This window comes from Schistocerca cancellata, chromosome 2, assembly GCF_023864275.1.
Source record: "Schistocerca cancellata isolate TAMUIC-IGC-003103 chromosome 2, iqSchCanc2.1, whole genome shotgun sequence".
Lineage (NCBI taxonomy): Eukaryota > Metazoa > Arthropoda > Insecta > Orthoptera > Acrididae > Schistocerca > Schistocerca cancellata.
The window spans coordinates 341,062,670-341,089,063 of NC_064627.1; the positions used below are offsets into that span (position 1 = coordinate 341,062,670).

The window sequence follows — 26,394 nt, forward strand, 5'->3', positions numbered from 1 at the left end:
CTTGTTTAATAGTTTTATTTTCTGCTACATTCGTGATTAAAACAGTAAAAATTTATAATAGTGTAAGTAAAAGGTCTCCTTTTCACAAAGTGGCTCGCTTGTCAGCCACAGTCGCGTGTCATCTGCTACCTCGTGCATCTTCGGTTCGTTCCGTGAAAGGTCACCCGGCTCCAGTCAGTGCCACCTAGGAACCTAGGTGAAACTAAACTCTTAAGCCCGGTCCACACGCAACGATCCGTTTGCGCAGACATTGGCGCAGATGTCTGTACATGCGAAAGGTCGCTGCAAATGTGGTGTGTTCACACGACACAAACCTCAATCTACTACTCGCCCGCCATCTGTCGGTGTAGAAAAGAAATATCAGTGGCAAGCAGTTTTCTCACGTACATTTACTCCGAGAGTTGCAGGGCGAACCTGTTTTGTTTTACATTACCTCGTGTTCCATTTCCTGGCACATTGACACTCCAATTTCATCTTCAATTGTACTCCTACTTGGTCTTGGCGTTTCTTGATCACTAAGAAAGCCAAGCAGATGAAAATACCATAACGTTGGCTGGTATACTTGATGTACTCTTACACCAGATCTTCTAGATTTCTGAACTTTGGATAACTCTTTTCGGTAAACAGTTCGCCGACAGACTTAATTTACTTGACTTGCCTTCATGAACTCATCCATCAGGACAGCGTAAATAGCTTCACATGTGTTGGGTATTATTTTACTCAACGCTTGTTTCGACATTGCAGTTGAACATTCCAAATCCTTGTAGCTCCTTCCTGTAGCTAGGAATCTTAATGTTAAGCCAGGCGTTTATGAGGAGAAATTGCCCTTCTCATAAAAGTATTTTTTATCATAATATGAGGGGTTACAAGCTTTAAGAGATAATTATAAGTTTCGACATCCAACTACAAGTAATTTCGCCAGTTCGCAACGAATTTTTTTTTTTTTTTTATTTCCGTTTCTCTGTTTGCCGAGGCGTCAACTGCACGCAATTTTTCAATTAGAGCATTGTATGCTGCTGTCTTTTTGTCTCGGGTCACTATATTCTTTACTTTTAATCTTCCACATACATGGGTGGTTTCTATATATTTCAATGAATTCACTTACAAACTCTCGAGAACACTGACGAGTATCAGTCATTTTAATGCCCTATGCGCACAAATACAAACACTAGACTGAGCAAACAGCTGTTTCGCGCCAGATTTGCGGCGATCTCCTGTGCACACGCTCCAACTCGTCTGCGCAGATGTGGTTTGAACCCACAGATTTGAGAGGTTTCGCTCAAACCTCCAACTCCAACTTCCAGGTTTGTGCACACCTCATTTTGGTGCAAATCTTCTTTCCACACGCAACGATCTGTCTGCGCAGATGTGATGTGCGCAGACAGATCGTTGCGTGTGGACGGGCCTTTAATGATTGTTGGTAACTTATTGAAAATATGCGTTGCTGAATACTGGACTCCTTTCTGAACAAGAGTAAATGATTTTAAATATTTATGTATATTGTTCTTATTCCTAGTATTGATACTCTGTACTAAGCATTTGGTTGGAAAAAGAGATGTATTATTTACAACAGACTTTATTAAGTAGGTAAGTTTGTTGTAAATAATAGATCTCTTTTTCCGACGAACTGCTTAGTACACAGGAGTTATCTTTGGATTGTTGATATGTTATGTTGACGTATATATGGCAGCACGTGTGTTGTTTGTCTGTGTCCGTTATTGTAATATGAATTAAGATCTTTCACACTTTATGTGAGATCAGAATTATGAATCGGAAATGGGCGCATATATATTATGGTTTCAGCTTAACATCAGCAAAAAAAACCTGGCAGCAAGAAAGTGATATTTAATTTTTCTTAATGTAGCTTGTTTACAAACAGCATTGATACAAATTTCAGAAATATTGTCAGACCGGCCGAGAGCCTGGTTGGACATGCTACAGATTTGAACGGGATGCATTAGATTAATGAGGGAGTTGTCGTTCATACATAGCGAGGTAACGATTACTTGGGAGACTGTACAATTCTATATTATGCCTTTTTTTCCTAGTAAGGGTAAAAAAAAAGCATTGAAATATTTCAAGACAATCATCCCGACTCCCTTTTATCCTCAGTTATCGTGCAAACTCATTATTGAGGACAGAAACATATAATATTACAATGCTGAACGTAATGACCGTTGTAATGGGAAAGTAATATTTGAATCGCATTTTGGTAGTCTAAAGCTCCTTGATCTTAGTAGTCGCGATTTAGTCAGAAATCATTAAATTTCAAAAGTTGAATCTTGCCTTGTTTGGTCTGTCACGGACTTTTAATGAAACAGCCAAATCTCAACTTTTAATAAATACATTATGTATAGCTATGTGGTACTAGCTGGAGGGAAATCGTCAGATGATATATGGCGTCGTACAAAATTGAAAATTTGGTATCAACAGAATGAACATGACCATACCACATTAATTTTGTGCTATGTATGTATTGAAACAAAGTGAAAATTGTTGCCCCTACTATTTCATTTGCATTCCACTTCTTGTTAATTTTAGCCCTTCTAGTTGGCCCAAAAACAGTCTGTTAAAAAGAGTGATGGAACACAACTCTTTGGAAATAGATAAGTAACTTTCAGAAACTTTAAATCAAAAAGCACCACACAGCAGAGTGAAAATTCACTCTGGATATTGATAACTGTTTTTACCACAAATTATTCAAGCACCAGTTTGTGCAAAAATATTAATAGTTACGTAATGTTTTTCTAGTAAACAAAATAATGGCACATTTGTGTGAATTTTATGTATACGGCTGTCTTGAAAAGTGAAATTTTGTTAAAGAATCCCATGTGTTAAATATGGTGGCAAGCTATGTTTACTACTATCTCAGTCTACATAGTATTACAGTTTCTCTGTTTTAGTGCGAATTTCAGGTACGTTAAATTTGTTGTGTACGACCTGAGTCATATGGGATTGGATGTAGTAACTCATTTGAAACCCAATGAGAGTGTTATGAACAGACCTAGAGAAATCCATCATTGTATACCCTTCTACCTTGTATTAAATAGTGGCGTGTTTGTGTGTGCTGCGAGTGGCATCTGGTTTTAAGAATGTATGGAAGTTTCTGTTTGTCTCCAGGAAAACTGGTTCAAGATATTGTGCTGACAGCCAGACTCACCATGTCAGACAATCTACATGGGTGGGGGGGTTGTAGAGAAAATATTGTCTGAAATATTTTTATTCATGTCAGAAGCAAACAACATAGAACATAGATGTAGAAAAAAAGAAGAAGAGTAAAAATGTTTGACACTTGCAGACCACAACATGAATACAAGAAGAACACTAACGGCATCTTTTGTTAAGAATTTTATGGTGCACTAGTACTCACAGAAGCAACTATGTGCAACTTTACAGTCTCAGTTCTTTTGTTTTGTTTTGGGCAACACAGTTATTGGCATAGGTAAAACCTTTAATCCTTTCATATAAAAGGTGATCTTTTGTATACATATTGAACAAATATGCCTTTGGGATCCCATACTGACTCTTTGGTTCCAAAACAGATTTGTTGTTAGTCATCTGGGGATAGTTTTCTTTTGTAATGCTGTAGGTTTTTTTAAAAAATAAAATACAGTGATTTGCAGGTTTGTATGCTGCATTAAAGCCCATGTAAATAGCTACTGTATTCGTGTCTCTATCACACCCATCTGTGGATGGGGTCGACAGAAGCGTCCGATCCCACGCGTTGGCTTTGACCCGTGACGTAAGGGTGTTGTCGTGTGTGACGTCATGACGGCGCGGAGTTTGGTTTGAGTGTGGCTGTCTCCAGTTCTGTTTTATCTTATTTTGTTTACTTTTCTGATCTGTTCGTTCTATCTCGTGAGATTTTTTTAAAATTTAAAAACGCTTATTACTTATTTTAATTATCTGTTTCCTCCAATTTCTGTTTTAGTTTATTATATTTATCTTTCTGATCTGTTCGTTCTATCCCGTGAGATTTAAAAAAAAAAAAAAGACAAAAAACACTAATCAGCTCCTGAAGCATCTTTATCTTCTATGGGTTGCAGGGGTTACGACCCTTGGGGAGGTGGGTGGGTATTCATGCATGGCTGTCTTCACTTACACGCTGTAGCTACGCAAGGCGTCTAAATTTGCTTATATTTAGTTTGCCCCCCCCACCCAAAACACCCCATTTCCCGCACTTGTCTCCCTTCTTAAATAAATTACCTTGCGAGGAATTTTTTGTGTGCTTTGGTAGAGAAAGTTGGTTTGGCTATTCCATGTTCCATGAGCTGCTTCATTAATTTTATCTATTGCTGCTTCAGAGTTTGTCACATATTTGAAGCAGTTGTTCACTGAATGGGTCTTGATTGTGCCCTTTTAGTATGGCAGCTGTTGCAAATATTTTCCTTTATAAGTCTCTTGGAATAATTGTCCTTGGGCAGTTTTTGTTGCAATCTACAAATAATTCCTTTTTAATAGAATTTGGAGGGAGTCAACCATTCTAAAATTGTGTTTCCTTTTGAGTCATACTTTCTGGTGTCTTATAGCAGTGAAGATATCACTTATAATCAGTTTACATCATACCGCAGAAAGCAGATGCTATACTGAAGTGGCAACTTGTAGTAACTAAATAGCTTCATCACAGGGAAAACTAAGTATTAACAGTAATTTAAGGTAGCACACATTAAGATACAATTAACAATAATTTACTGAAAACTACAGATAAATAACTTCAGTAAGATAATATCTTAAATGTGCAGTTGACAGATGAATATTTATTTGTGATTTATTTGCCTGATGTCATATGGAAGCAGCATGTAGTCCCATTGGGTGTGTACCATTGCATCATACCATATGTATGGCAGATGGATAGGACCATTTGAATAACGCATGGCAAAAGCATAATATAGTCTGTTATGTACACCATGTATCTCATCCGTCCTAACTTTGTGGCACCACTGTGGAAACTACCTTTGCAGTGTGATGCCCTCTGCTGCCTGTATGGCTGTGTACTGTATTTATGAGCGGACACAGACTTTTGAGCACAGGTGCACTATGCAATCACTTGTAATTATAAACTCTAGGTTCACGCTGTGCATAGTTAAATTAATGGAAAATCTGTGAGTGTTGATAAAAGATGGATTGTTAGGTTTCATTCTATAACAATAGAACCTGTCCATTATTTTTAGTCCTAAGTATAGTCTTATAAGCACTGACATTTAGAACAGATCATCACAGACAGATATCATGTTTCTTCAGACAGTGTGAAATGTAGTTCTCAATTTGTAGGTTTCTTTACAAATTTAGCCGTAATGGCACTGAATTGTAAAAGATGATCTCACTGTCGTTAATTTCAAAGAGCTTGTAGGTTTGAGTTCACAAAGATAATAGAATGAGGGAAAAAAGACAATCTATATGCCTTCATATGAGCCCCAAGTTATCTGATCTTTGGAATCCTTATGCGAAATGTACATTGGTGGCAGTAGAATCATAAATTTTCTCACTAGTGTTTCTCGAAAAGAACATCGTCTTCCTGTCAGGGACTCCCATTTGAGTTTCTGGAGCACCTCCGTAATACTAGCATTTTGATAAAACCTACTGGTAACAAATCAGTTACCCACCTCTGAGTTGATTCATTGTCTTCCTGTAATATGACCTGATGGTGATTCCAAACACTCAAGCAGTACTCGAGAATGGGTGCAGTAGTGTTCTATACCCTGTCTCCTTTATGGATAAGATACACTTTGCTAAACTTCCCCAACAAATAGAAGTCAACAATTCATGTTCCCTGCTACCGTAATCACATGCTTATTCCATTTCAGATTGCTTTGCGATGTTATGCATGGACATTTAATTGGCTGGACTGTGTCAAGCAGCACAATACTAACACTATATTCTAACATTATGAGATTTTTTCTGCACCCATCTGTATTATCTTACATTTTTGTACATTTAGAGCAAGCTGCCATATGTCACACCAACTAGAAATTTTGTCTAAGACATCTTGTATCCTCTTACAGTCACCCAGCTCTGGCACCTTCCCATATACCACACCATCATCAGGAAACAGCCACAGATTGCTGCTCACTGTATCCCTCAGATCATTTATGTACATGGAGAATAAAGAGTGGTTCAATCCCATGTACCAGGAGCGCTTCTGATTGTATCCTTGCTTGTGATGAACACTTGCCATAGATTTTCTTGATGCAATAATTTACCAACAGCCGTATGTATAGTAGAAATTTATTTTATGAACTTCTTATATGCTACCAGTTTCGGCATGACATTGATGCCACAGAGGACAACAGACTGGGTTCTATTACACAAGAAGTCTTTGAACCACTTGCATATCTGTGAACCTATTCCGTACGCTTGAATGTTCGTTAACAGTCTGCAGTTGGGTATCACATCAAACACTTTTCGAAAATCAAGAAATATGGAATCTCCGTGTTGCCTTTCACCCATGGTTCACAGGATATCGTGATAAAAAGGCAAACTGAGTTTCGCACAAGTGATGCTTTCTAAATCCATGCTGATTTGTGGACTGAAGCTTTTCCATCTCGAGGCAATTTATTATATTTGGACTCAGAATATGTTCAAAAATTCTGTGGGAAACCAATGTTAAAGATGTTGGTTTGTAATTTTGTGGGTCTGTTCTTTTACCCTTCATATAACTTTCCAGTCTGTTGGGACTTTGAGGAGGGTGAGAAATTGCTAATAAATGCAAGCTAAGTGAGAGGCAATGCTGTAGAGTACTCTCTGTAAAACTGAATTTGAATTCCTAGACTTGGTGACTCATTTGTTTTCAACTCTTTCAGTTGCTTCTTCATGCCAGGGTTGTCTGTTATTACATTCTCCATATGGGAGCTTGTGCGATGTTCAAATAAGATATGTTTGTGTGATCCTCCTGTGTGAATGATTTCTTAAATATGTACTTTTAAAACTTCAGCTTTCCTTTTGCTGTCTTCTGTTGCTACACAATACTGGTAAGCAAGTGACTGGGTAGAAGCCTTCAACCTGCTTAGTGCTTTTATGTAGAACCAGAATTTTCTCGAGTTCTCGGTAAAATAGTTTGTGGTATGACACTGTAAATTTTTATATGCTTTGCACATTGATCTTTCTACAGTTGCACAAATTTTTACTGACTTTTGCTTGTCAACATTGACACATTCTTTTTTGAAATGAGAGTGGAACAGTCTCTGCTTCCTCAGCATTTTCCAAATTTTGTTACTTTATCATGATGGGTCTTTTGCATACTTAATCCACTTACTTTGCAGATACTACTCCAGAGTGTGATTTACTATCGGTTTTTACTTTGCCCATAATTCTTCCTTGTCTGTTGTACTGGAACTGAATGATGTCCGTTCATTGTCTAAGTGGGATGCTGACAACTGCTTATCTGTTCTTTTTAGGAAAAATACTCCCCTAGCCTTCCAGATGGGTTTGCTAACATTAGTAACCATTGTTACTATGATATCATGATCGCTAATTTCCATCTATATTGAGGCTCTTGTTAAGGTCAAGCCTGTTTTTACTACAAGGTCTAAAATATTTCCTTTGCATGTGCACTGTTGAACTAGCTGCTAAAGACAGTTTACAGGAACTGTGTACAAAACTACTTCAGAAGACTGTCTGTCAATACCACCTACAGTTAATCCATACACATCCCCGTTTATACTTGGTAGGTTAAAGTTGTCTCCAATTAATATTGCCTGCTCTGAGTGTTTCAGTATTGCACGTTTTTTTTATTTCTTGTCTCTATGCAAGTTACGTAGCAATTATATTTATCTCTTGGGATACATTCTGTCCCAGTATGTTAAAAATATTTGGTTGAATTAATCTTTAGTTGATACTTAGGCATAGAATAATTGCTCAGTGATAATCAAGTCTTGTAATTTTTACACTCTTTGGGGAGGTTCGTCCAATGTTACTTGACTTCTGAGACGATAATACCTTCCACAAATATATTTGGTCAAAACTTGGAATAACTCAGTACCTTGAGCAGAACAGTCAAGGAAGTTTTCAGGAATTGATCCTCTCTAAATCTTTTGTGTAGCTCTCAATGAATGACTGCATGGCCTTTCTCTCTGTTTATGAAGTGTATAAGAGATTAAGAATGAATGCTCTCTGGAGACAGTGGGCTCCATACATACACTTATTAACAGCACGAAGTGCCACTGTCAGATTCAAGCTGTTGGTGATCTTATTATCCCTTATTTTGACTGAATTTGACTTTTTGATCTTATTTTCCCTGAAGAAGAGCTTTTTGATTTCATAAATTTCCACTGACAAATTGTCAATAAAATCATTCATTAAATTGTAAGCAATACTGGCGTTATGATTTATCTTAAACATAGGTTGAAGAAAAGCAAACCTACATGGATATCATTTCCTGGTTTAGAAAAACCTTTTGTAAATGTTGACTGAAGTAGCTCTTTGAAATTCTGAAGTTATCACACTATCTACAACTTGCACAGAAACCAGACTGCAGTTATATGAGTCAAATGACATAAAAGAGAAACAGCAGTTTAACAGGGAATGAGACAATGTTGCAGTTTATCCCCCATATTATTCGATCTGGACATAGAACAAGCAGTAAATCAAACGTGGGACTGGAATTAAAGTTCAAGGAGAATAAATAAGAAAGTCCAGTTTCTCAACTGGTTGGTTGGTGTGTGATTAGGAGCCTTAAGATTTGCTTATGACATTGTAATTCTGTTGTAAGCAACAAAGAACTTGGAAGAGCAATTGAATGCAATTGATAGAGTCTTGAAAAGAGGTTATAAGAAAAAAAAAACAGCAAAACTAAAACCAAAAATAATGAAGTGTAGTTGAATTAAATTAGATGGTGCTAGGGGAATTAGGTTAGGAAATAAGATATTGAAATAATTTATATTTGGGCAGCAAGAAACTGTTAATGTCAGAAGTAAACAGAGTATAAAATGCAGACTGGTAATAGAAAGACAGGTGTTTTTGAAAAGTGGAAATTTGTTGACACTGAATATAAATTTTAAGTGTTAAACTGTTTTTTGAAAGACTGATGACCATAGATGTTAAGTCCCATAGTGCTCAGAGCCATTTGAGCCATCGTTTTTTGAAAACATTTGTTTTTTTTTGGCATGATTACAGATAAGAGGTAAAGTGGGATGTTTGATGTGGTAGTAGAGATGGAAAAACTTTCACAGAATAGACTAATACTGAGAGTTGCTTGAATTATGTGTTTGGACTAAAAACAACAACAACAACAAGAGGAAATTATAACTAACCATCTCCATGATTATTTGTTATTTCTTATAGTAAATTTGGTTTCCATGGAGATTGTGACCCAACCCAAGTCCATCAGTGTATATCTATATTTAGCAGTGTCCCCACAGTCTGCGAGTAACTCAAAGGGGGGGGGGGGAGGGGAAAGGAAGACTATATCCTTATGTAGTTACCTTTTGTAACAAATCTACAGCTCCAAAAGATGAAGTAATTCTTTTAAAAAAATTGAATTATTTACAATTTTTTGCATGGACATATCAATACAGTGACATAGCAAATGTTATACATATGAATCTTACTGTTACAGGTAGTTATTACAACAATCAATAATAGGTTACATGTCACAATTCAATATAACATTTACACACATTAGTGTTTGCAAGGTCATTAGTTTACCACATACCACAAATTGTAGTTTTTATGGAACCATCTTATTTATTTGTAAAAACACTTGAAGAATCATATCTCTGGCTTGTTTACACATATGTTTCAATACGAGGGCTGTTCAAAAAGTATCCAGTCTTATTTTTATTGTCAAAACAAGCAGTCGTATCGGGGGATGCAGGCTTTCTCCATGTTTAGAGGCATAAGCAGAGTACATGACTGAGTTTTTTTTTCCATGAGTGTGTAAACAACCAATTACTGGCTCATCATTAACAAGTGAAAGTGTGTAAGCAGTAGTCACTGGATTTTGTGTTGTGGGCAAAATGACAGAAAAACTGGAGCAACATTATTGTGACAAATTTGGTTTTAAATTCGGCGATTCTCAAGTTGAGACAATCCACAAGACTCGACAAGTGTTTGGGCATAAAGCAGTTGATACCACATGGATAAAGGAATGGTGCAACTGCTCCAAAGATGGCCACTCATCAGTGAAGAGTGAAGCACATTCAGGTAGGCTCTGAACCTCTGCAAATGAAGCTGTTATTGATCACGTAAGGACTCTGGTGTGCAGGAGAGATGTACCACATTCGGAGAACTTGAAGACAAGGTTAAAATTGGGATTGGACCCTTTCATTGTGTTTTAATGGAACATTTGCACTTCCGGAGGATCTCAGCAAAATTTGTGTCAAAGTTGCTAACAACCTAACAGAAAAGATGTCATTTGCAGATCGCACAGGACATGCTGGATACTCTGAACACTAATACCAACTTTTTTTAACACAGTGATGACCGGTGGTGAGTTCTGGGTTTATTGGAATGACCCAGAACCAAAATTCCATTTGTTACAATTGAAGCATCAGTCATCCCCGAGACCCGAAAAAGCGAGGCTGGTCTGTAGCAACATGAAAGTTCTGTTGACTGTCTTTTTTTGACTCCAGTTGTGTGGTCTATCAAAAGTACGCCCCAGAAGGTACTAACATCAATAAGGAGTTCTAGCAGGATGTTCTGTGTCATCTTTGTGAAGCAGTGAGATGCAATCAGTTGGACTTGTGGGCAGCAGGCAGTAGTCACCTTCAGCATGATAAGCCATCCACTCTGTTTTCAATTATTCAGAGTTTTTCTGGCCAAACACAACATGGCTGTGATTTGTCAGTCTCCCTTTCCCCCTGAACTAGACCAAGTGATTTCTCACTTTTCCCTAAACTGTAAAGACAGAATGGGACCAGATTTCAGAACATGGAAGACATGCAAAATTTGATGGAGCAGCACCATGCCACACCAGAAGAGGCTTTCCAGTAATGCTTGTAGCAGTGGCAGCAGCATTTGGAGAGCTTGTAGAAGCTTAATGGGACTAGTTTGAAGCTGACTAGTGTCAAACAATTGTATCTGAATAAAGATTGATTTTATAAATAAAAGTTAGATACTTTTTGAACAGTTCTTGTACATTTATTGACTCTTACTATGTACTTCTTTAATATTCATTGAACTAATTTTTATTATTATTATTATTTTTTTTAGATTTGATGTGAACATTCTCTGGTTACTAATTTTCAAGAACTCTTCTTCTGAACTGAAGTTAGCCTGGTATTGTGGTCATATGTTGAATTTATCCTGTTGATTGTCAGCAGCTTGGCTGGAAGGTAGGCTGGAATCTCTCTTGCATGTTGTTGTAGTGAGCGTATCCTTGTTGCTTATAAATTAAGTTAAATTAATTTTTTTTTCTTTTTGTGCAAATATTAGTGTCCGCAACATTATTATTTGTATTTGTGTGCATTTATATTGGTTTCATAATTTGCAGTGATTTTAGTGAAGTGCTACTAGAAAAGCAGACAGTTGTCCCTCCCATTATGGAAGTGGATGAGGCTTCTGATGGTAAGTAGGACAGTTATGTGTACACTTTTATTAACAGGGACTTATTTAGATGAATCTGCATGGAAAAAGTAGGGTTTAAATGGAAGAAGAGTCACCAGAAATAAGTACCAAGGAGACTTAACTTCAGCAGGCTGATTTCAGATTGTACAAAACTGAGACAGGAACTTCATGAAATATTTGTTATCATGCTCAAGGAAACCTGCAAAACAATTGGCTATCATTTTTAAAAGATCTGCCATATTTTGTTATGCAAGTTACTTACCGTAAAGTGAATGAATTGTGTGAATAGTACAGATAACCCAAGTTTAAGGCAATTTGAAAATTGTAAACTGTCACATATTAGCGTAAGTATCATTTTTGCCTGCACTACACTCTTCCCATAATGACAATCAAGAGGCCCCTGGGAGATTGGCTCATTAAATTTAGGGGACTGAAAGAAAGAAAACAGATTGTGATAAGCAAAAGTAGTTGTGTTCCGGCAGTGCTCGAATGCTCATTGTGCAACATGACACTAACTAAAACACTTCCCTTCTTATTGAAGACAAATAATGAGGTACAAAAGAGCCACAGTACAAAGTGAAGTATTATTGCGATTAGCAACCTGGTCCGTACTACTAGTGATAATGTTTCAAAAATTGAAATGGGGCAACCATTTGGTGACTTTCAAGGAAGCTGGTGGAACAGTGTGTTGTTACTGTAATTAGCTGTGGATCTTTGAATTTCAAGGGATTAGTGAATTATTTGTGTGTTCGATCGTTATTGTGATCTCTTTCTATGATGTATAATGATTCAGTTGCTTTACAGTTATAATACATTTTTGTTAGTGAAAAATATGGTAACAAGCTGGCCATTTACATAACTGCCTTTTACATTAATCTTAACTTACCTTTATTGTTTTTTACATTTGGTGATTTATATTTAGCTTTACGCCCCATCCCCCTTCTCCCTTTCACTCCCCCCACCCACCTTCCCCGTCTGTAGTTCTGTATTATACTTTCAGGAATTCTTGTTTGTTATTACATCCTGGCACATGTCCTAGCTACCAATATCAGGTTGGTGTGGCTTGCATGGTGCTTTCTGGACATTGATGACAGTATTGTTCTTTTGTGCTGTCTTCTAACCTTTGTAATGGAATCGAGATGGAATAGAACCTCTTTCATTGCTTAGGGTGGGTGCTGAGAAGCAGAGTAGGATCTTTGATGGGGATGATGATCTGCCAAAGTAGCAAGTTGATGTAAACTCTGTAAATAAGTTTATTAACCGTTAGACATATTTATATGCAAGGTCTGATCAGCAGATCAACTAACATCAATTGGAACCTCTTTCACATTGATTCCATCCTATTACACATACGCTTTCCACTATTGAGGGGCAAGAGCCACTGGCTTCTAATCAATATTAAACGGACTACCTTGGGTGCCGAACTCAGAGACAAGTCCAGTTGTTGCCACTTGTTCTGTCATCTACTGAGTCAACGGCTGCTTGACCTAACCACTAAATCAGTGGTCACTTGGCCTAATCATTATAGCACTGGTTCCTTAGCATACTTCACAGGAGACAAGTACTATTCAGCTAATTGTTATTACTAGCAAATAAAATCCACAACACTGCTATTTGAGACAAAGACAGACTGTGCAGTACCACTCATTGAAACATAAATTAGACACTCGTAAGCTTGCTACTTGTCTGTAAGTTGTAGTTGTGCCACCAAGAGTAATACTGTCTGTCTGTGGGTGAAGTACTGCTGTTTCTTCAGTAGCTGCTACCGTCTGCCAGTGTTGCTGGCTTCTGCCTCAGCTTCACTGACTGGTTACTGCTTGAATATTTCATTGATATTCTCACACTCTCTGATTTGATACTGGCAATAGCTGCCTTTTTATACACATATTGAGGGTCTTTTCCACTCAGTTATGATTGCACACGATGTTCTTTATTGTCTTTCTGGCCTGCTGGAACATTCTCTCTACTAGACAAGCCTGTTAGCCACATTTTTCACCTTCTCAGCCTTCTGATGAGTTGTAACCACATGCTGACCTTCAAGTGATAATGCAGTGAACACCTTTATCCAAACACATTATCTTTTCCAAATATCTTTCCCACCACTCCGTCGCCTCTCAGAGTAGACAGCCCTGCACTTCTAGAGCTAAGTTGAGCAGACTAGTGTGCCACTGAGAAGCTTTCATTGGAATCTTTTCTCCTTAAGATACACTATTCCTTGGTCATGACAACATAGTGGAAGGAGTTATCAAGCAGATATTATCTATTAGAGTTTCACCTCACTGTGGTGAAAGGTCAACGATTTTTATGAGTGAATACTTCACTCCTTTCTGTGCCACACTACGGATGGATGCTGTAATTCATTCCTCCTCCTAGCATTATATTTGTGAATGCTACTGTTCATTTTTAACTGTGATTGGTTGTTGACAACTGATGTCATGATGAAGTAAATATACTGCGAGGATGCTGTCAGAACACCCAGATGTTTAACTAGCTGCCTAAAAAGGGTTCCAGAGTGGACACCACATGTTATCCTTATTACACATATCTGCACAACGAACACAGTGAAGTGAATGAAAATAAGAAAAATAAGTCAACTTTTTAACATCTTAATCCCCAAATATCTGCTGTTATCCGTAATGCAGTAGCTGCAGGGTGCAGATTTTTAGATGATCCATAACACCTGACTTTCACTTCAGATTCATATCAATATAGACACCTAATAATTTACAATATTCTGTTCCAATAATAGATTTTCTTTGAGGTGCTGTTTGTAATGATGTGGTCAGGCCTTGTGCCATACTAATTTGCAGACTGTATTATGTTAAATGAGTCTAATGAAAGTCATTTGCAGAAAACCAGTTAATAATACTCAAGAAGATTGTATTTACATTTTTAAATGTCACTGTTTCTCCAAGTTACATTGTGTGGAGCAGGCCAGTAATGTTCCTATACTCAACATACAGCTCCTAAGTTAATGTTCAGCTCTATCCTATTTTCGACTAAGTTCAGGAAAACCACAGTGATTTACTGAAATCAAGTAGCTTCACTTAAAGTTCAGAACACAATGGAAAGATGTCAAGTCCTCATACTCATCATCCAAGAATAATTCAACTCAATGCATGATATACAGGATAGCCCATACTGCTGCAAACTGAAATGTATAACTGATCTGTAACTTGTGCTAAATTCTATCAGTCCAGCATCTTTCAACTGGAAATTTATGAAGTATTGTGGCCAAACTTTTACTGTCACAGGTTCCTCCATATAAGACTTGTGATACTAGTCTCTCTTGTTGTCCACAAGTTATATAAAACATGTGTAAATTGATAAATGTAAAACTATACTATCTATACTATTGTTGCTATGTGTCAGGCTGCATTTCATGCTGTTATGTGTGCCTCCACTTTCAATTAGCTATGAGTTAATGGCCTAACTTTGTTACGGTGTACCACATTGGATGGTTAAAGTCTTTCAGGATGAGCTCATTTCAGAAATGTTAATTGTAGGGCTGGACAACAGGTTGGTGGATCCTATCCAAACCTGCACATCCCTCAAATTACCCTCAACAGCAACAAGAAGAGCTCAACATCCTTACAAATACCAGCTTGAAACATGACTGACCTATCTACTGACTGAACCTATAAGACGTGCAGTGATAAAGTCTTAGACACAAAATGTGGCCAAAGCAGAGTCCAAGTCTGTGTCATTGAATTAAGGCACCAATTGAACACTTGCCCCTATATCCGGCCATCTGCACAATCTTGTAACACTGTAGGCTGTGGAAATGTCTGTAGGAAGTGTTGCTTCTGCTAAAAGTGCTTTATCTACTTGTGGTCTAACAGTAAATGTCACACAATGCAAACACAAAGCCAAGAGTTCAAATCCACTCCTTGTTTTATTTTTTAAACCACATTTTGCTGCCTTCTAAAGGTGTTAATCTGGTGGAGCCTCAAAAATAATTTTCTTCACTCTCAAACACATCAGTAAGAGCAAAACTTATTAGAAACATTTCTGTGAAAGAGCTTGTGGCTGCATCAGGATCGGAAGAGTTTATGCTTGAGATTTTCTTCACTGTAAGGTGCTCACTGCCCACCAACTGGCGTAAGCCAGCTGCAATCCAGCAAGGTGATTGTAGCATGGTATGCAGTGCGTGTCTTGGACATATTTCTACTCTTGCATTGGTAAGCATAAAATTGTTTGTTGTTGTAGTTTCATTTTCTACGCAAAATAACTTTGATAAACCAAATGAACATCATGTAGTAATACAACACATGAAGGCTTCTGTGCATCAGAAAATGATTTTTTGGTTTGAAGAAAGATCATTCTGTGCAAATGATTTTCCACATTCAAGAAATCTCAACAAATGATGTATATAATGAACTGTGACCATTTAACATTGGGGTGACATTTACATTCAAAAGGCAAGCTCCAGAAGTTGGGTGTTGGAGTACTGCATGTGCTAATTCAAGGCAACAAACACTAAAGGAGTGCCTATTAATATATTTTTGCTTGAATGTCATCATTTCACTCATTGAGGATTCCTGTGCAACATTGTTCATGGTGATGAGTTGTGATGTCTTTATGTTAACTTCTTAAGAAGAAATTGATGATGGAGCACTAACAAGAGAGATCTCCTTGAGCAGTAGGCAGTGTGAACAGGTAATATTTTGTATCAGATGGCACTAAATGGTTGTTGTACACTGCAGACTTCTCACCAAGGGTGTGCTCACTACAGCTGGTGTTTCTTGCCAACAACTCTGACACCTTTCAGTCACAGTATATGAAAAAGAACCAACAAAACTATATTAAGTATTATTACTACACAATAATGTGTTCTGCTAACTTCACAAACAAAACTATTCATGGGAAGTCGTCCCTCACACAATTACTCTGCTTACCTTACACCTTCAGGTGTTTGCCTTTCACACTACTTATCAATCAATCACCAAGAAAATTCCTTTTCTGTCAAAAATGCATTCAAATCTGACTTGACATCCCCAGCTCCAAACAAGTAGGTTTCTATAGGCATGGAATCTGCAAACTACATGAGCATTGCATGTTGTTTAGATATGTTGGAGAGTATATAGTTGATGATTAATTTCTGTCATATGTTTACTGTTGTTTTCAACAAACCAATGGAAAAGTGCTGTTAAAATATGCACAGTTCTGATACAAATTAATTACAACTTGCCACCGTAACCTTCTGATTAAGTATATTTTAATAAAACTTGAAAGTACCTGTAACATGAGTGTGCCTAAACCAGCATGAATTAGTAAGATGTTATGTATTTTGAACTTCACCTGTGTTCTGTCATGCTCAAGCAGCATGGAAATTTGACAGTTGGAAGAGATGCACAAGGAAGCCCAGTTAATAAATTATTTAGTGCCATAGTGTCACAAATAATCAACTGTGAGGAACCACAAATTTTTTGCTCTTACTTTATATGGAGTGCTGAAGTAATGAGAGGACTTCTGATGGAGATTCTTCGTCTCTTCTTTTCCAGCACTACAGCCCTTGATGGGCCATGGCCTCCTCCATAGTCTTCTTCCATATCTCTGTTTTTCTCTTCCATCCTCGTATCTCCATCTTGGTACGGTCTGCCAGTTCGTTGTTGAGCCATCTAGTTTTGGTCGGCCACTCCTTCTGGTGAAATAATTCTTGTTTCATTCTGTTCCTTTACTTCTTCTACCTCTTGAAATTTTGGTATCAGCCATTCTGTTTCCTATTTATTACATATCCTATGAGCATTAGACCTTAATTGTTTATAAACCTTTACATTTCTTCTTGTCTCCCTCTGTAGCATTCTCAGTCTTGCTGTATTTTTAGTCTTGTGGTAGTTTATATTAGTTATCAAAACCATCCATTCCTTTCCTTTCTTCTTACCCCAGTTGTTTCTTCTGTTGGCTCTTCACCACTTTCTGCATTCTATTCTATCTATCTTGATTTATCATTGTTTCTTCACCGGCTATCAGGGTGTTTATGTGGTATGTTTTTACAGTTTTGATATAATTCAGTTTTTCTGTGTTCCAATTTGCTATTTTACCATTCCAGTTTTAAATATTACAGCTTACTTGTCTCTCACAATAGTTTTTCCAGCACAGTTGTCTGAACCACAGTTTGGATTCTTGCAGCTCCTTACACGTGGAATATCTTGCTTTCACTAACACGTGGCCTGTTTTGTAAACTACTTGATTCCATGTTCCAGCTAAGTATTCTTTTGTGTGGAAAACAAGCACTCAGTGAGTAAATTATTGCTAGTACTAAACTGACATAAATGCAGCTCCATTCTCATTACTTTCCTGATAGTTTTCCACATTCATTTTGCTCGACTGTGTATTGAAGTCTACCAAAACTAGCAATAGGTCAGGATTTTCATGTACCTTCAAGGTCTTCATAGAACTGTTCTTTTATTAGGTCTTCATAGAACTGTCCTTTTATTCCTCCTCCTCCTCCTCCTCCTCCTCCTCCACTCAGTGAGTAAATTATTGCTAGTACCAAACTGACATAAATGCAGCTCCATTCTCATTACTTTCCTGATAGTTTTCCACATTCATTTTGCTCGACTGTGTATTGACGTCTACCAAAACTAGCAATAGGTCAGGATTTTCATGTACATTCAAGGTCTTCATAGAACTGTTCTTTTATTAGGTCTTCATAGAACTGTCCTTTTATTCCTCCTCCTCCTCCTCCTCCTCCTCCTCCTCCTCCTCCTCCTTCTTCTTCTTCTTCTTCTTCTTCTTCTGTCTCTGTTGGTGCATGCGCAATTATTATCATTATATTCCTGAATTTCCCTTTTATTCACAGTCTGCTGAACCATTCTAAGTCTGTAGTGATCAAAAGACACGTTGACTACTCATAATTTTTACAGTATAATCATTGAAGATGCTCCAAGAATGTGAATCATGTTTGGTTAGTGATTTTTTCAGTTTTCAGTTCTTTTAAAATAGAAAAATGAAAGTAATTGTGACAGGCATTGTTTTATGATGTTTAGTTTACAGTTGGTGCAGCTGAGTATTATTTTTAACTACACTCTGAGCTCTAAACCTAGATACAGAAACAGGAATAAAACTCATTGACATATACTTTTGGTATTCTGGCCCTCTGTGCATGCCTGTTTAAGACACGAGCTGGGAGTCACTCCTGAGCCTGCTCAAGGAACACACTGGCTGGAAAAACAAATTCTTACTGCTGGTAGAATAACTGAAACACAGCAACAGTGAGAATGTGTGTGGAAATTCTGTGACAGTTGAATTAGTACCTGGATGGCACAGAATTATCGTGCTAAAGTTACTTGATATTTCCTTGTCATTTCCACTGAATAATCTTAGAGATTATCACTTAAGATGTGATATCAGATTATCAGTTTATGGTTTAAAGTCCTTGGGGGTCCAACTTTCCAGTTATATATTTTAAGTTACCAGGAACTAATTATCTTCTGAAATAATTAAAGTTCCTTGCCAAACAAATTTGTGTTGCGGGTATTGCCCTAACTGTTGTTAGATTCGGACTTTCGACTAATTACCTTTGTTGCTGTAATTTTTCTGTGCAAAATGACTTGCAGCATTAATGAATTCACTAATTAATATTTTCATGTAATTTATTATTATTTGGAATATGGAACTTACACATGTAAATGAGGCGATCCACATAAAGGAAGAATAACAGTGCTTATGTTTCAAAACTACATAATGATGTAAAAATGACTAGCTTAGATTTTACTGTTTTGATGTACTGCAAGAATCAATAGAATTTTGACTTAAAGAAAATATTACTGGTTACAAAATTGGAAAATCAGATTTATAACTAGCAACATTTTCTATAAGGCAAAATTCTGTTGATTCTTGTATCACATCAAAACCAGTAAAATCTGACAATAGGAAATCCAGGATGGAATAAAGATAGTATTATGAAAAGGATACATTACTGCTTATCATATAGTGGAGCTTCTGAGTTCCAGATAGGCACAGGAAAAAGACAGTCAAACAAGTAAGCTTTCGGCCAAAAGGTCCTTCATCAAAATAACACAAAAACACACACACGCATACACAGCCACGTGCACGACCACAGTCTCTGGCTGCCAAGACCAGACTGCGAGCAGCAACGCATGAGGGCGGAGGTAAGGAGGAGGCTGGGACGAAGAGGGGGAGGGATAGCAGGGCAGGGGTGTGGGGCAGTAAAGTGCTGCTTATGAGAGCATACGAGGACAAGGTCCAGAGAGGGTAGGGCAGTTACATCTACCTCCAGCATCTATACTCTGCAAATCACCGTGAGGTGCATGGTGGAGGATAAGTCTTATTGTACCAGTTATTCAGATTTCTTCCTATTCCATTCACGCATGGAGTGCAGAAAGAATGATTATTTGAATGCCTCTGTGCATGCAGTAAGTGTCCTAATCTTATCCTCACGACACCTGTGTGAGCGATACATAGGGGGTTGTAGTATATCCCTAGAGTAATCACTTAAAGCCAGTTCTTGAAACTTTGTTAATAGACTTTCTCAAGATAGCTTACGTCTGTCTCAAGAGTCTGCCAGTTCAGTTCCTTCAGTATTTCTGTGATGCTTTTGCATGGATTAAAGAAGCCTGTGACCATTCATGCTGCCTGACCATTCATGCTGCCCTTCTCTGTATACGTTCAATGTCCCCTGCTAGTCCCATCTCGTATGGGGCCCACACACCTGAGCAATATTATTCCTGGATGGGCCACATGAGTGATTTGTAAGCAGTCTCTTTTGTGGACTGATTGCACTTCCCCAACTAGATACAGTTAACAGTTGGGTCATTAGACGGAGGGTGGGGGGCAGCAGAAAAGGATAGAAGTAAAAAGACTGTGGATATGTTGGTGAAACAGAGAGTTGGAGTGGGAACAGGGAAGGGGATATGTGGGTAAAGATAATGACTAAGAAAGGTTGAGGCCAGGAGGTTATGGGAACATAGGGGATACTGCAGGAAGAGTTAACAATTGTGCTTTTCAGAAAAGTTGGTAGGAAGGATCCAGATGGCACAGGATTTGAAGCAGTCATTAAAATGAAGAATGTTATGTTCGGTAACGTGCTCAACAGGTGGGTGGCTAATATACAAAGTTTGTCAGTGACCATCCGTGCAGACAGATTGCTTGTGGTTGTCACGCTCACGCTCACATAGAACTCAGCACAGTGGTTGCAGCATAGCTTGTAGATCACATGACTGGTTTCACAGGTAACCCTGCCTCTGGCAGGATGGGTGATGCTTGCGACTGGACTGGAAGTGGGTGGTGGTGGAAGATGTACAGGACAGGTCTTGCATCTAGGTCTGTTACAGGGATATGAGCCACGAGGCAAGGAGTTGGGAGCAAAGGTTGTGTAGGAATGGATGAGGCTATTGTACAGGTTCGGTGGGCAGTGGAATACCACTGTAGGAAGGATACTGCATAGGACATTCTTCATTTCAGGGCACAATGAGAGTTAGTTGAAACCCTGTCAGAGAATGTGGCTCAGTTGCTCCAGTCCTGGGTAGTACTGAGTCACAAGGGGAGTACTCCTCTGTGGCCAGATGGTGGGACTTTGGGAAGTGGTGGGGGGGGGGGGGGGAGGGGGTGACTGGACCGATAAGGTATGAGAGATCTGTTCCTGTAGAACATTGGGAGGATAACTATGGTCTGTGAAAGCCTCAGTGAGAACCTTGGTATATTTTGAGAGGGATTGCTCGTCACTATAAATGTGACAACTGCAGGTGGCTAGCCTGTATGGAAGGGACTTCTTGGCATGGAATGGGTGGCAACCATTGAAGTGGAGGTATTGCTGGTGATTGGTTGGTTTTATATGGATGAAGGTACTGATGTAACCATCTTTGAGGTGGAAGTAAATATCGAGGAAAGTGGCTTTTTTGGGTTGAGGGGGACCAGGTGAAGCAAATGGAGGAGAAGGTGTTGAGGTTCTGGAGGAATGTGGATAGGGTGTTATCACCATCGACCCAGGTCACGAAGATGTCAGCAACAAATCTGGACCAAGTGAGGGGTTTCGGATTCTGGGTGGTTACAAAGGATTGCTGTAGGTGGTCCATGAATAGGCTGGCAGAGGATGGTGCCATGCGGATGCCCATTGCCATACGATGGATATGTTTCTAGGTGATGCCTTCAAAGATGAAGGAATTTTGAGTGAGAAGTTGGTCTTGGTGACTAGGAAGTAGGTTGTATGTCTGGAATTCATTGGGTGTTGGGGAAGGTAGTGTTCAATAGCAGCAAGGCCATTGGCATTAGGGATGTTAGTAGCTGAGTGGTCAGCGCGGCAGCCTTTCAATCCTAAGGGCCCGGGTTCGATTCCCGGCTGGGTTGGAGATTTTCTCCGCTCAGGGACTGGGTGTTGTGTTGTCCTAATCATCATCATTTCATCCCCATCGACGCGCAAGTCGCCAAAGTGGCGTCAAATCCAAAGACTTGCACCAGATGAGCGGTCTACCCGACGGGAGGCCTTCGTCACACGCCATTATTATTATAGTGTAAAGGGAGGTGCCATTAATAGTGATGAGCAGGGCACCGTGTGGTGAAGAAACAAAAACTCTGGAGAGTCAGTGGAGGAAATGGTTGGTATCTTTTAGGAGTAGAAGGATAGGTGGGAACAGAGATTCTCGTAGTGCGGGCACAGTAATCAGCCACAATGGGTGCCCTGGATGGTTGTGTTTAGGGACTTTAGGAAGTGTGTAGGAGGTAGGAGTGTGGGGGGTGGGAGGGAGAGAGGGGGGGACTATGGGGAGAGGTTTTGGGACGAGTCTAAGGATTTGAGGAGAGACTGGAGAATCCTGCTGGATTTCTAGAATAGGGTCACCGTGGCAGGGTTTGTAGGTGAATTTGACAGCTGGCGAAGTCCTTCTGTCAGGTAATCCTTGCAGTTCAAAACAGCAGTGGTGAAGTTTCTGTCAGCAGGTAGGATTATAAGGTTGGGATAAGTTTTTATGTGGGATTGCAGTTCTTTCTGCAGAAGTTAGATTATTTTGCATGTTGAGGGATTTGGCGAGTGATGGTGAGGCAAGCTTAGAGGTTAAGAAATTCTGGAAAGTTAACAGCGGGTGATTTGGGGACAGTGGGGGTGGATCATAGTTGGATGAAGGAGTGAACTGAATCAGGCAGGGTTCAACATTTGGTCTTTGGTTGGTGACGAAAAAGTGTTTCTACTGTAGAAACCGGGAGAAGGAGAGGTGATCTTTAACAAGCCCTGCATGATTGAATTTTGTAGTGTGGTAAAAGGTGAGGCCTTTGGAAAGGACTGATACTGCAGCGTGGCTCAGGCTTTTGGAGGAAGTGTTCATGACTTTGTTTCGGGTCTGTTGAGGTTCTGGATTCTACGTGGGGGTTGAAGGGAGTTTTGAGGGTGGGATAAATGTAGTAGCCTGTGAGGCAGGGTTTGTCAGCTATGAGGGGATGTGGCGGAGGTTTGGAGGTTGTTGTAGAGGTGGTGGATAGTGGCAGTCCAAGGTGGTAGCAGGAAGTGAACAGGTGGGAGAGTTTTTTGAGGTGGCGTTGTGCATGCTGTTCTAGTTCCTGGAGGGCAAGAGTTTCAGTGTGTGATATGAGATTGCATGTCAGGAGAATGTTACGGATGGAGAGAAGGTACTGCAAGGAGCATTGGGCCTGGTTCATATGGTTTTGTTGGACTATGTTGGTGAGGTTTAAGGACTGGCAGAATCCGAACAGTTTGAGGTCATAGTGGAAGGAAGGGTTGCATCCGGCAATGGGTAATTTGATGGTAAGGCCATTTGGGCAGATCCCATGAGCCAAGCAACAATGCAGAATCAGTGTGTGGGACTGGATTCTGGCCATGGATAAGGAAATTTTCTGTATTGATGAAAATAGAAGGAGCATGGGTCCATGGTGGAGGCTAAAAACATGTAAAAATACCTAAAATGTGTAGAAATATGTGCAAAAAAATTTGCAAAATTAAACCAGCTGCCTTACCCTCTCCCCACCCTCCTACAAGCAGCACTTTACCGTCCCCCACCCCTGCCCTGCTATCTATCCCCCTAACCTCCCCAGCCTCATCCTCACCCCCCCAGATTCTGAACATGACAATATGCACACTGACATCTGCGAAACTTGAGAACTTTAATGTTCAAAGACTTTTGAGTGATTTCAGTAACCAAAATTAATGAAAATTTTAACTGAACTGTTTTGTAATTAATAAAATTAACAAGTGATGCAGAATGTCATTGTCATCAAAATGAGTGATTATTGGACATGGTGATGCTCATTCTGGACTGAATTAAATGAGCTACCAAAGGGTAATCCACTTATTGATTGTACATAACCATCTCTTCTGTGGTGATCATAAGGCTTCAAACAAATTCTCCACTTGTTTGTTAAGAGAACCAATGTCATTGATCTAGGTTCCATTCCAGGTGTGCCCTTGCCCTCCTCTTTCACTGTTCAACAAGCGGGGAGTGGGGTGGGGGAGCAGCCTTTTTTTTTTTTTTTTTTTTTTTTCATGATGGGTACCTGAAAGCCGTATTGATTATGTGGAGATAGTTCCATGCAGTCTTGGTCGACCCAGCCCTCTCAGTTGCCTTTGAATAGGCAATGCACAGTCACATTCTCCTCCAGTAAGCCATAATTTGTAAGTAGTTGTCATCAGATATTGTTATTATCTGTGAGTGAGGCAGATTTTCAGTCTCACAATAATGATTCTATGTTCGAATGATGTCACTGTGGTTTACACCAGTACAGTGGGCACTGTCTTGTGCAACTAACCAGTCTTGCCAGAAGGTGACAGCGCACACACAGTCTGAGCTGCAAATGATCCCTTGAGCCTGTTGACAGGCACAGTAGTGTAAGCAAGCCACATAGTCCCATGCACAATTGGATGTTCAACTGATCTGCACTGAGAATGCTACAATATTCATATTGTCTGCTCTGTTTTGTTATTTCATTCATGACTTGTAAATGATTCATTGTGGTATAGCCACTTGTCAAGCGAGCCTGGTTAAATCAAATGTTTTTTCTTATGTAGATGGTGATAATTTTAGTGAGTTGCTTGTACAGGTGCATCATGGAGAAGAGACTGATAGCTTCTTATATCTTGTTGTCTGTCTCCTTTCTTGTGAAATATAATAAATACAGCATTGTTCCAATATTAGGGAGTTGTTTTTCTCTGTAGACATTCAGTAACCAGTTTTGCAAGTTCCTTTCTGTTTTAATATAACGCCGGTGTCTGCTGGCACACTTTCCTTCTTCATACTTTTAATGGCTTCTTTATACACGACATTGCCATTGTTACTGCATTATCAGTGCTGTCATTGTTAACTGTCTGTTTTTCTGATTTATCCCTTGAAAATATAATCAGTTAAAGATTTCTTGAAATGCATGTACAGTGATGCCTGCATTTTCTCTTACTGGGCCATCGACCATCTTAACAGATCAATTTTGATATCTACCCACTAAAAATTTTGTCTCCTTTGTTTCTCTTATATTATCATTATGTATTCCCAAGGACATTACTGAATAATTTTGTTTAACTCAGCAATTCTGTTGTGTTCCAATTATTGTTTGCATGAAACTGTAGCTCATTACATATGAACTTTACTTTTCTTTATATTTTTGGTTTGATAAATATTTTGTTATGTTGAAAGAGATTCTTGCAGTGCTTTGCTTTAATAATGTAAGGTCTAATTCTGTCACAGATTTCAAGCAACGGTAGTCATTCTGTCAAGGAAACCATCTTTACTGGTTTTGTTTCTGAATTGTAAGCTTTCTCATATACTGCAAATACAGTACTTCGCTGGCAATGTAACTCTATCTGTATTCTCAACTTGCAGTGTAAAATTGATCTTAGTCCTTACGAAAAACAACTTCAGTAAATAATTATCCATTTGCAAAATGATACATTCATGATTAGTATTTAGTATTTTTGCTGAAAGCTTCCTTCTAACTGTATCTTGTGTGTGCAGGTTGATAATTGCTCTGATATTGCTTGTGCCTTTCCTCGAAGAAGGCCTAATGCTTTCTGGTTTATTTGTGCAGTTGCTGATATCTCTCTAAATCTATATGCTTCAGCCTTAATTGTTTATAGGACTACAGTAAAATTTCACATCTCACTACTTCACTATTCAGTTATTTTCCTTTTGGCAAGTACCACAGCAGTACAAAATTTCTTAAGTGTCAACATTTCCACTTTTGTTTGTAATTATTATTTTCTGCTATTGGCTAGTTTTGACTATTATGTCATTTTCACACAGTTGCTGACAAGTGTGAGGACAAGCCACTAAGCTATCCACCACCAACATATGGCAGGTAAGTTTTATGTTTGCCTGCTATATGCCAGTGGTTGGACAGCTTAAAGGCTTGTCCCTCATGCATGCATGTCAACTAGTGCCTGAAAATGGCAAATTAGTCAGAAATGGCCAACAGTGGAAAATTAACAATAAATGCTGTTAAAGGCGGCAATGTTGACATTTAAGATACTTCACTATTGTTCCTGTGGATGCAGATAACCAGAAATTAACCTGCTTTCTTCTTAAGAAAGACTAGTTAAAAATAAATATTCATACTATAGTAAAACAATTTAGAAAGTTCTGTTAACATGAAATGTGACAAGCAACAAGTCACAAATGAAATGATTGAATTACAAGCTCCTTGTCCCAAATGTTCCCTCTTTACAGATAAGGTGCTTTAAGGGAAGGGACTAGTAACTAATTTTCAGAAATTGCATGCGGCATGTTACTGCCCAAGAATAATACACAATAGTATGTTATTCATAAGGAACAGTCACTCAGTGCTCGTGAATTCATTTCTGAGCGTGTCTGTGGTATTCCTTAGGATGTGGTCGTAGTGGCACTGATATCAGTGGATTCCACCGCCGACAAACATCAGCCAAAGACAGCCAATTGTTTCAAATCAGTACGCCTCTTTGTGCATGGTCACAATGTA

At 38.8% G+C, this 26,394-nt stretch overlaps 1 protein-coding gene across 1 annotated transcript in view; it reads left to right on the forward strand.

Moving 5' to 3' along the window:
* The first annotated feature begins 1,657 nt into the window (after window positions 1-1,657).
* Window positions 1,658-26,394, forward strand: part of LOC126161727 (tRNA (adenine(58)-N(1))-methyltransferase non-catalytic subunit TRM6) — a 32,605-nt gene continuing 7,868 nt past the window's right edge. Inside the window, exons 1-3 of the mRNA XM_049917763.1 lie at window positions 1,658-1,995; window positions 11,149-11,270; window positions 11,429-11,502. Coding sequence (XP_049773720.1) covers window positions 11,478-11,502 — 25 coding nt within the window. The 5' untranslated portion in view covers window positions 1,658-1,995; window positions 11,149-11,270; window positions 11,429-11,477. The remainder of the gene's footprint in view (window positions 1,996-11,148; window positions 11,271-11,428; window positions 11,503-26,394) is intronic.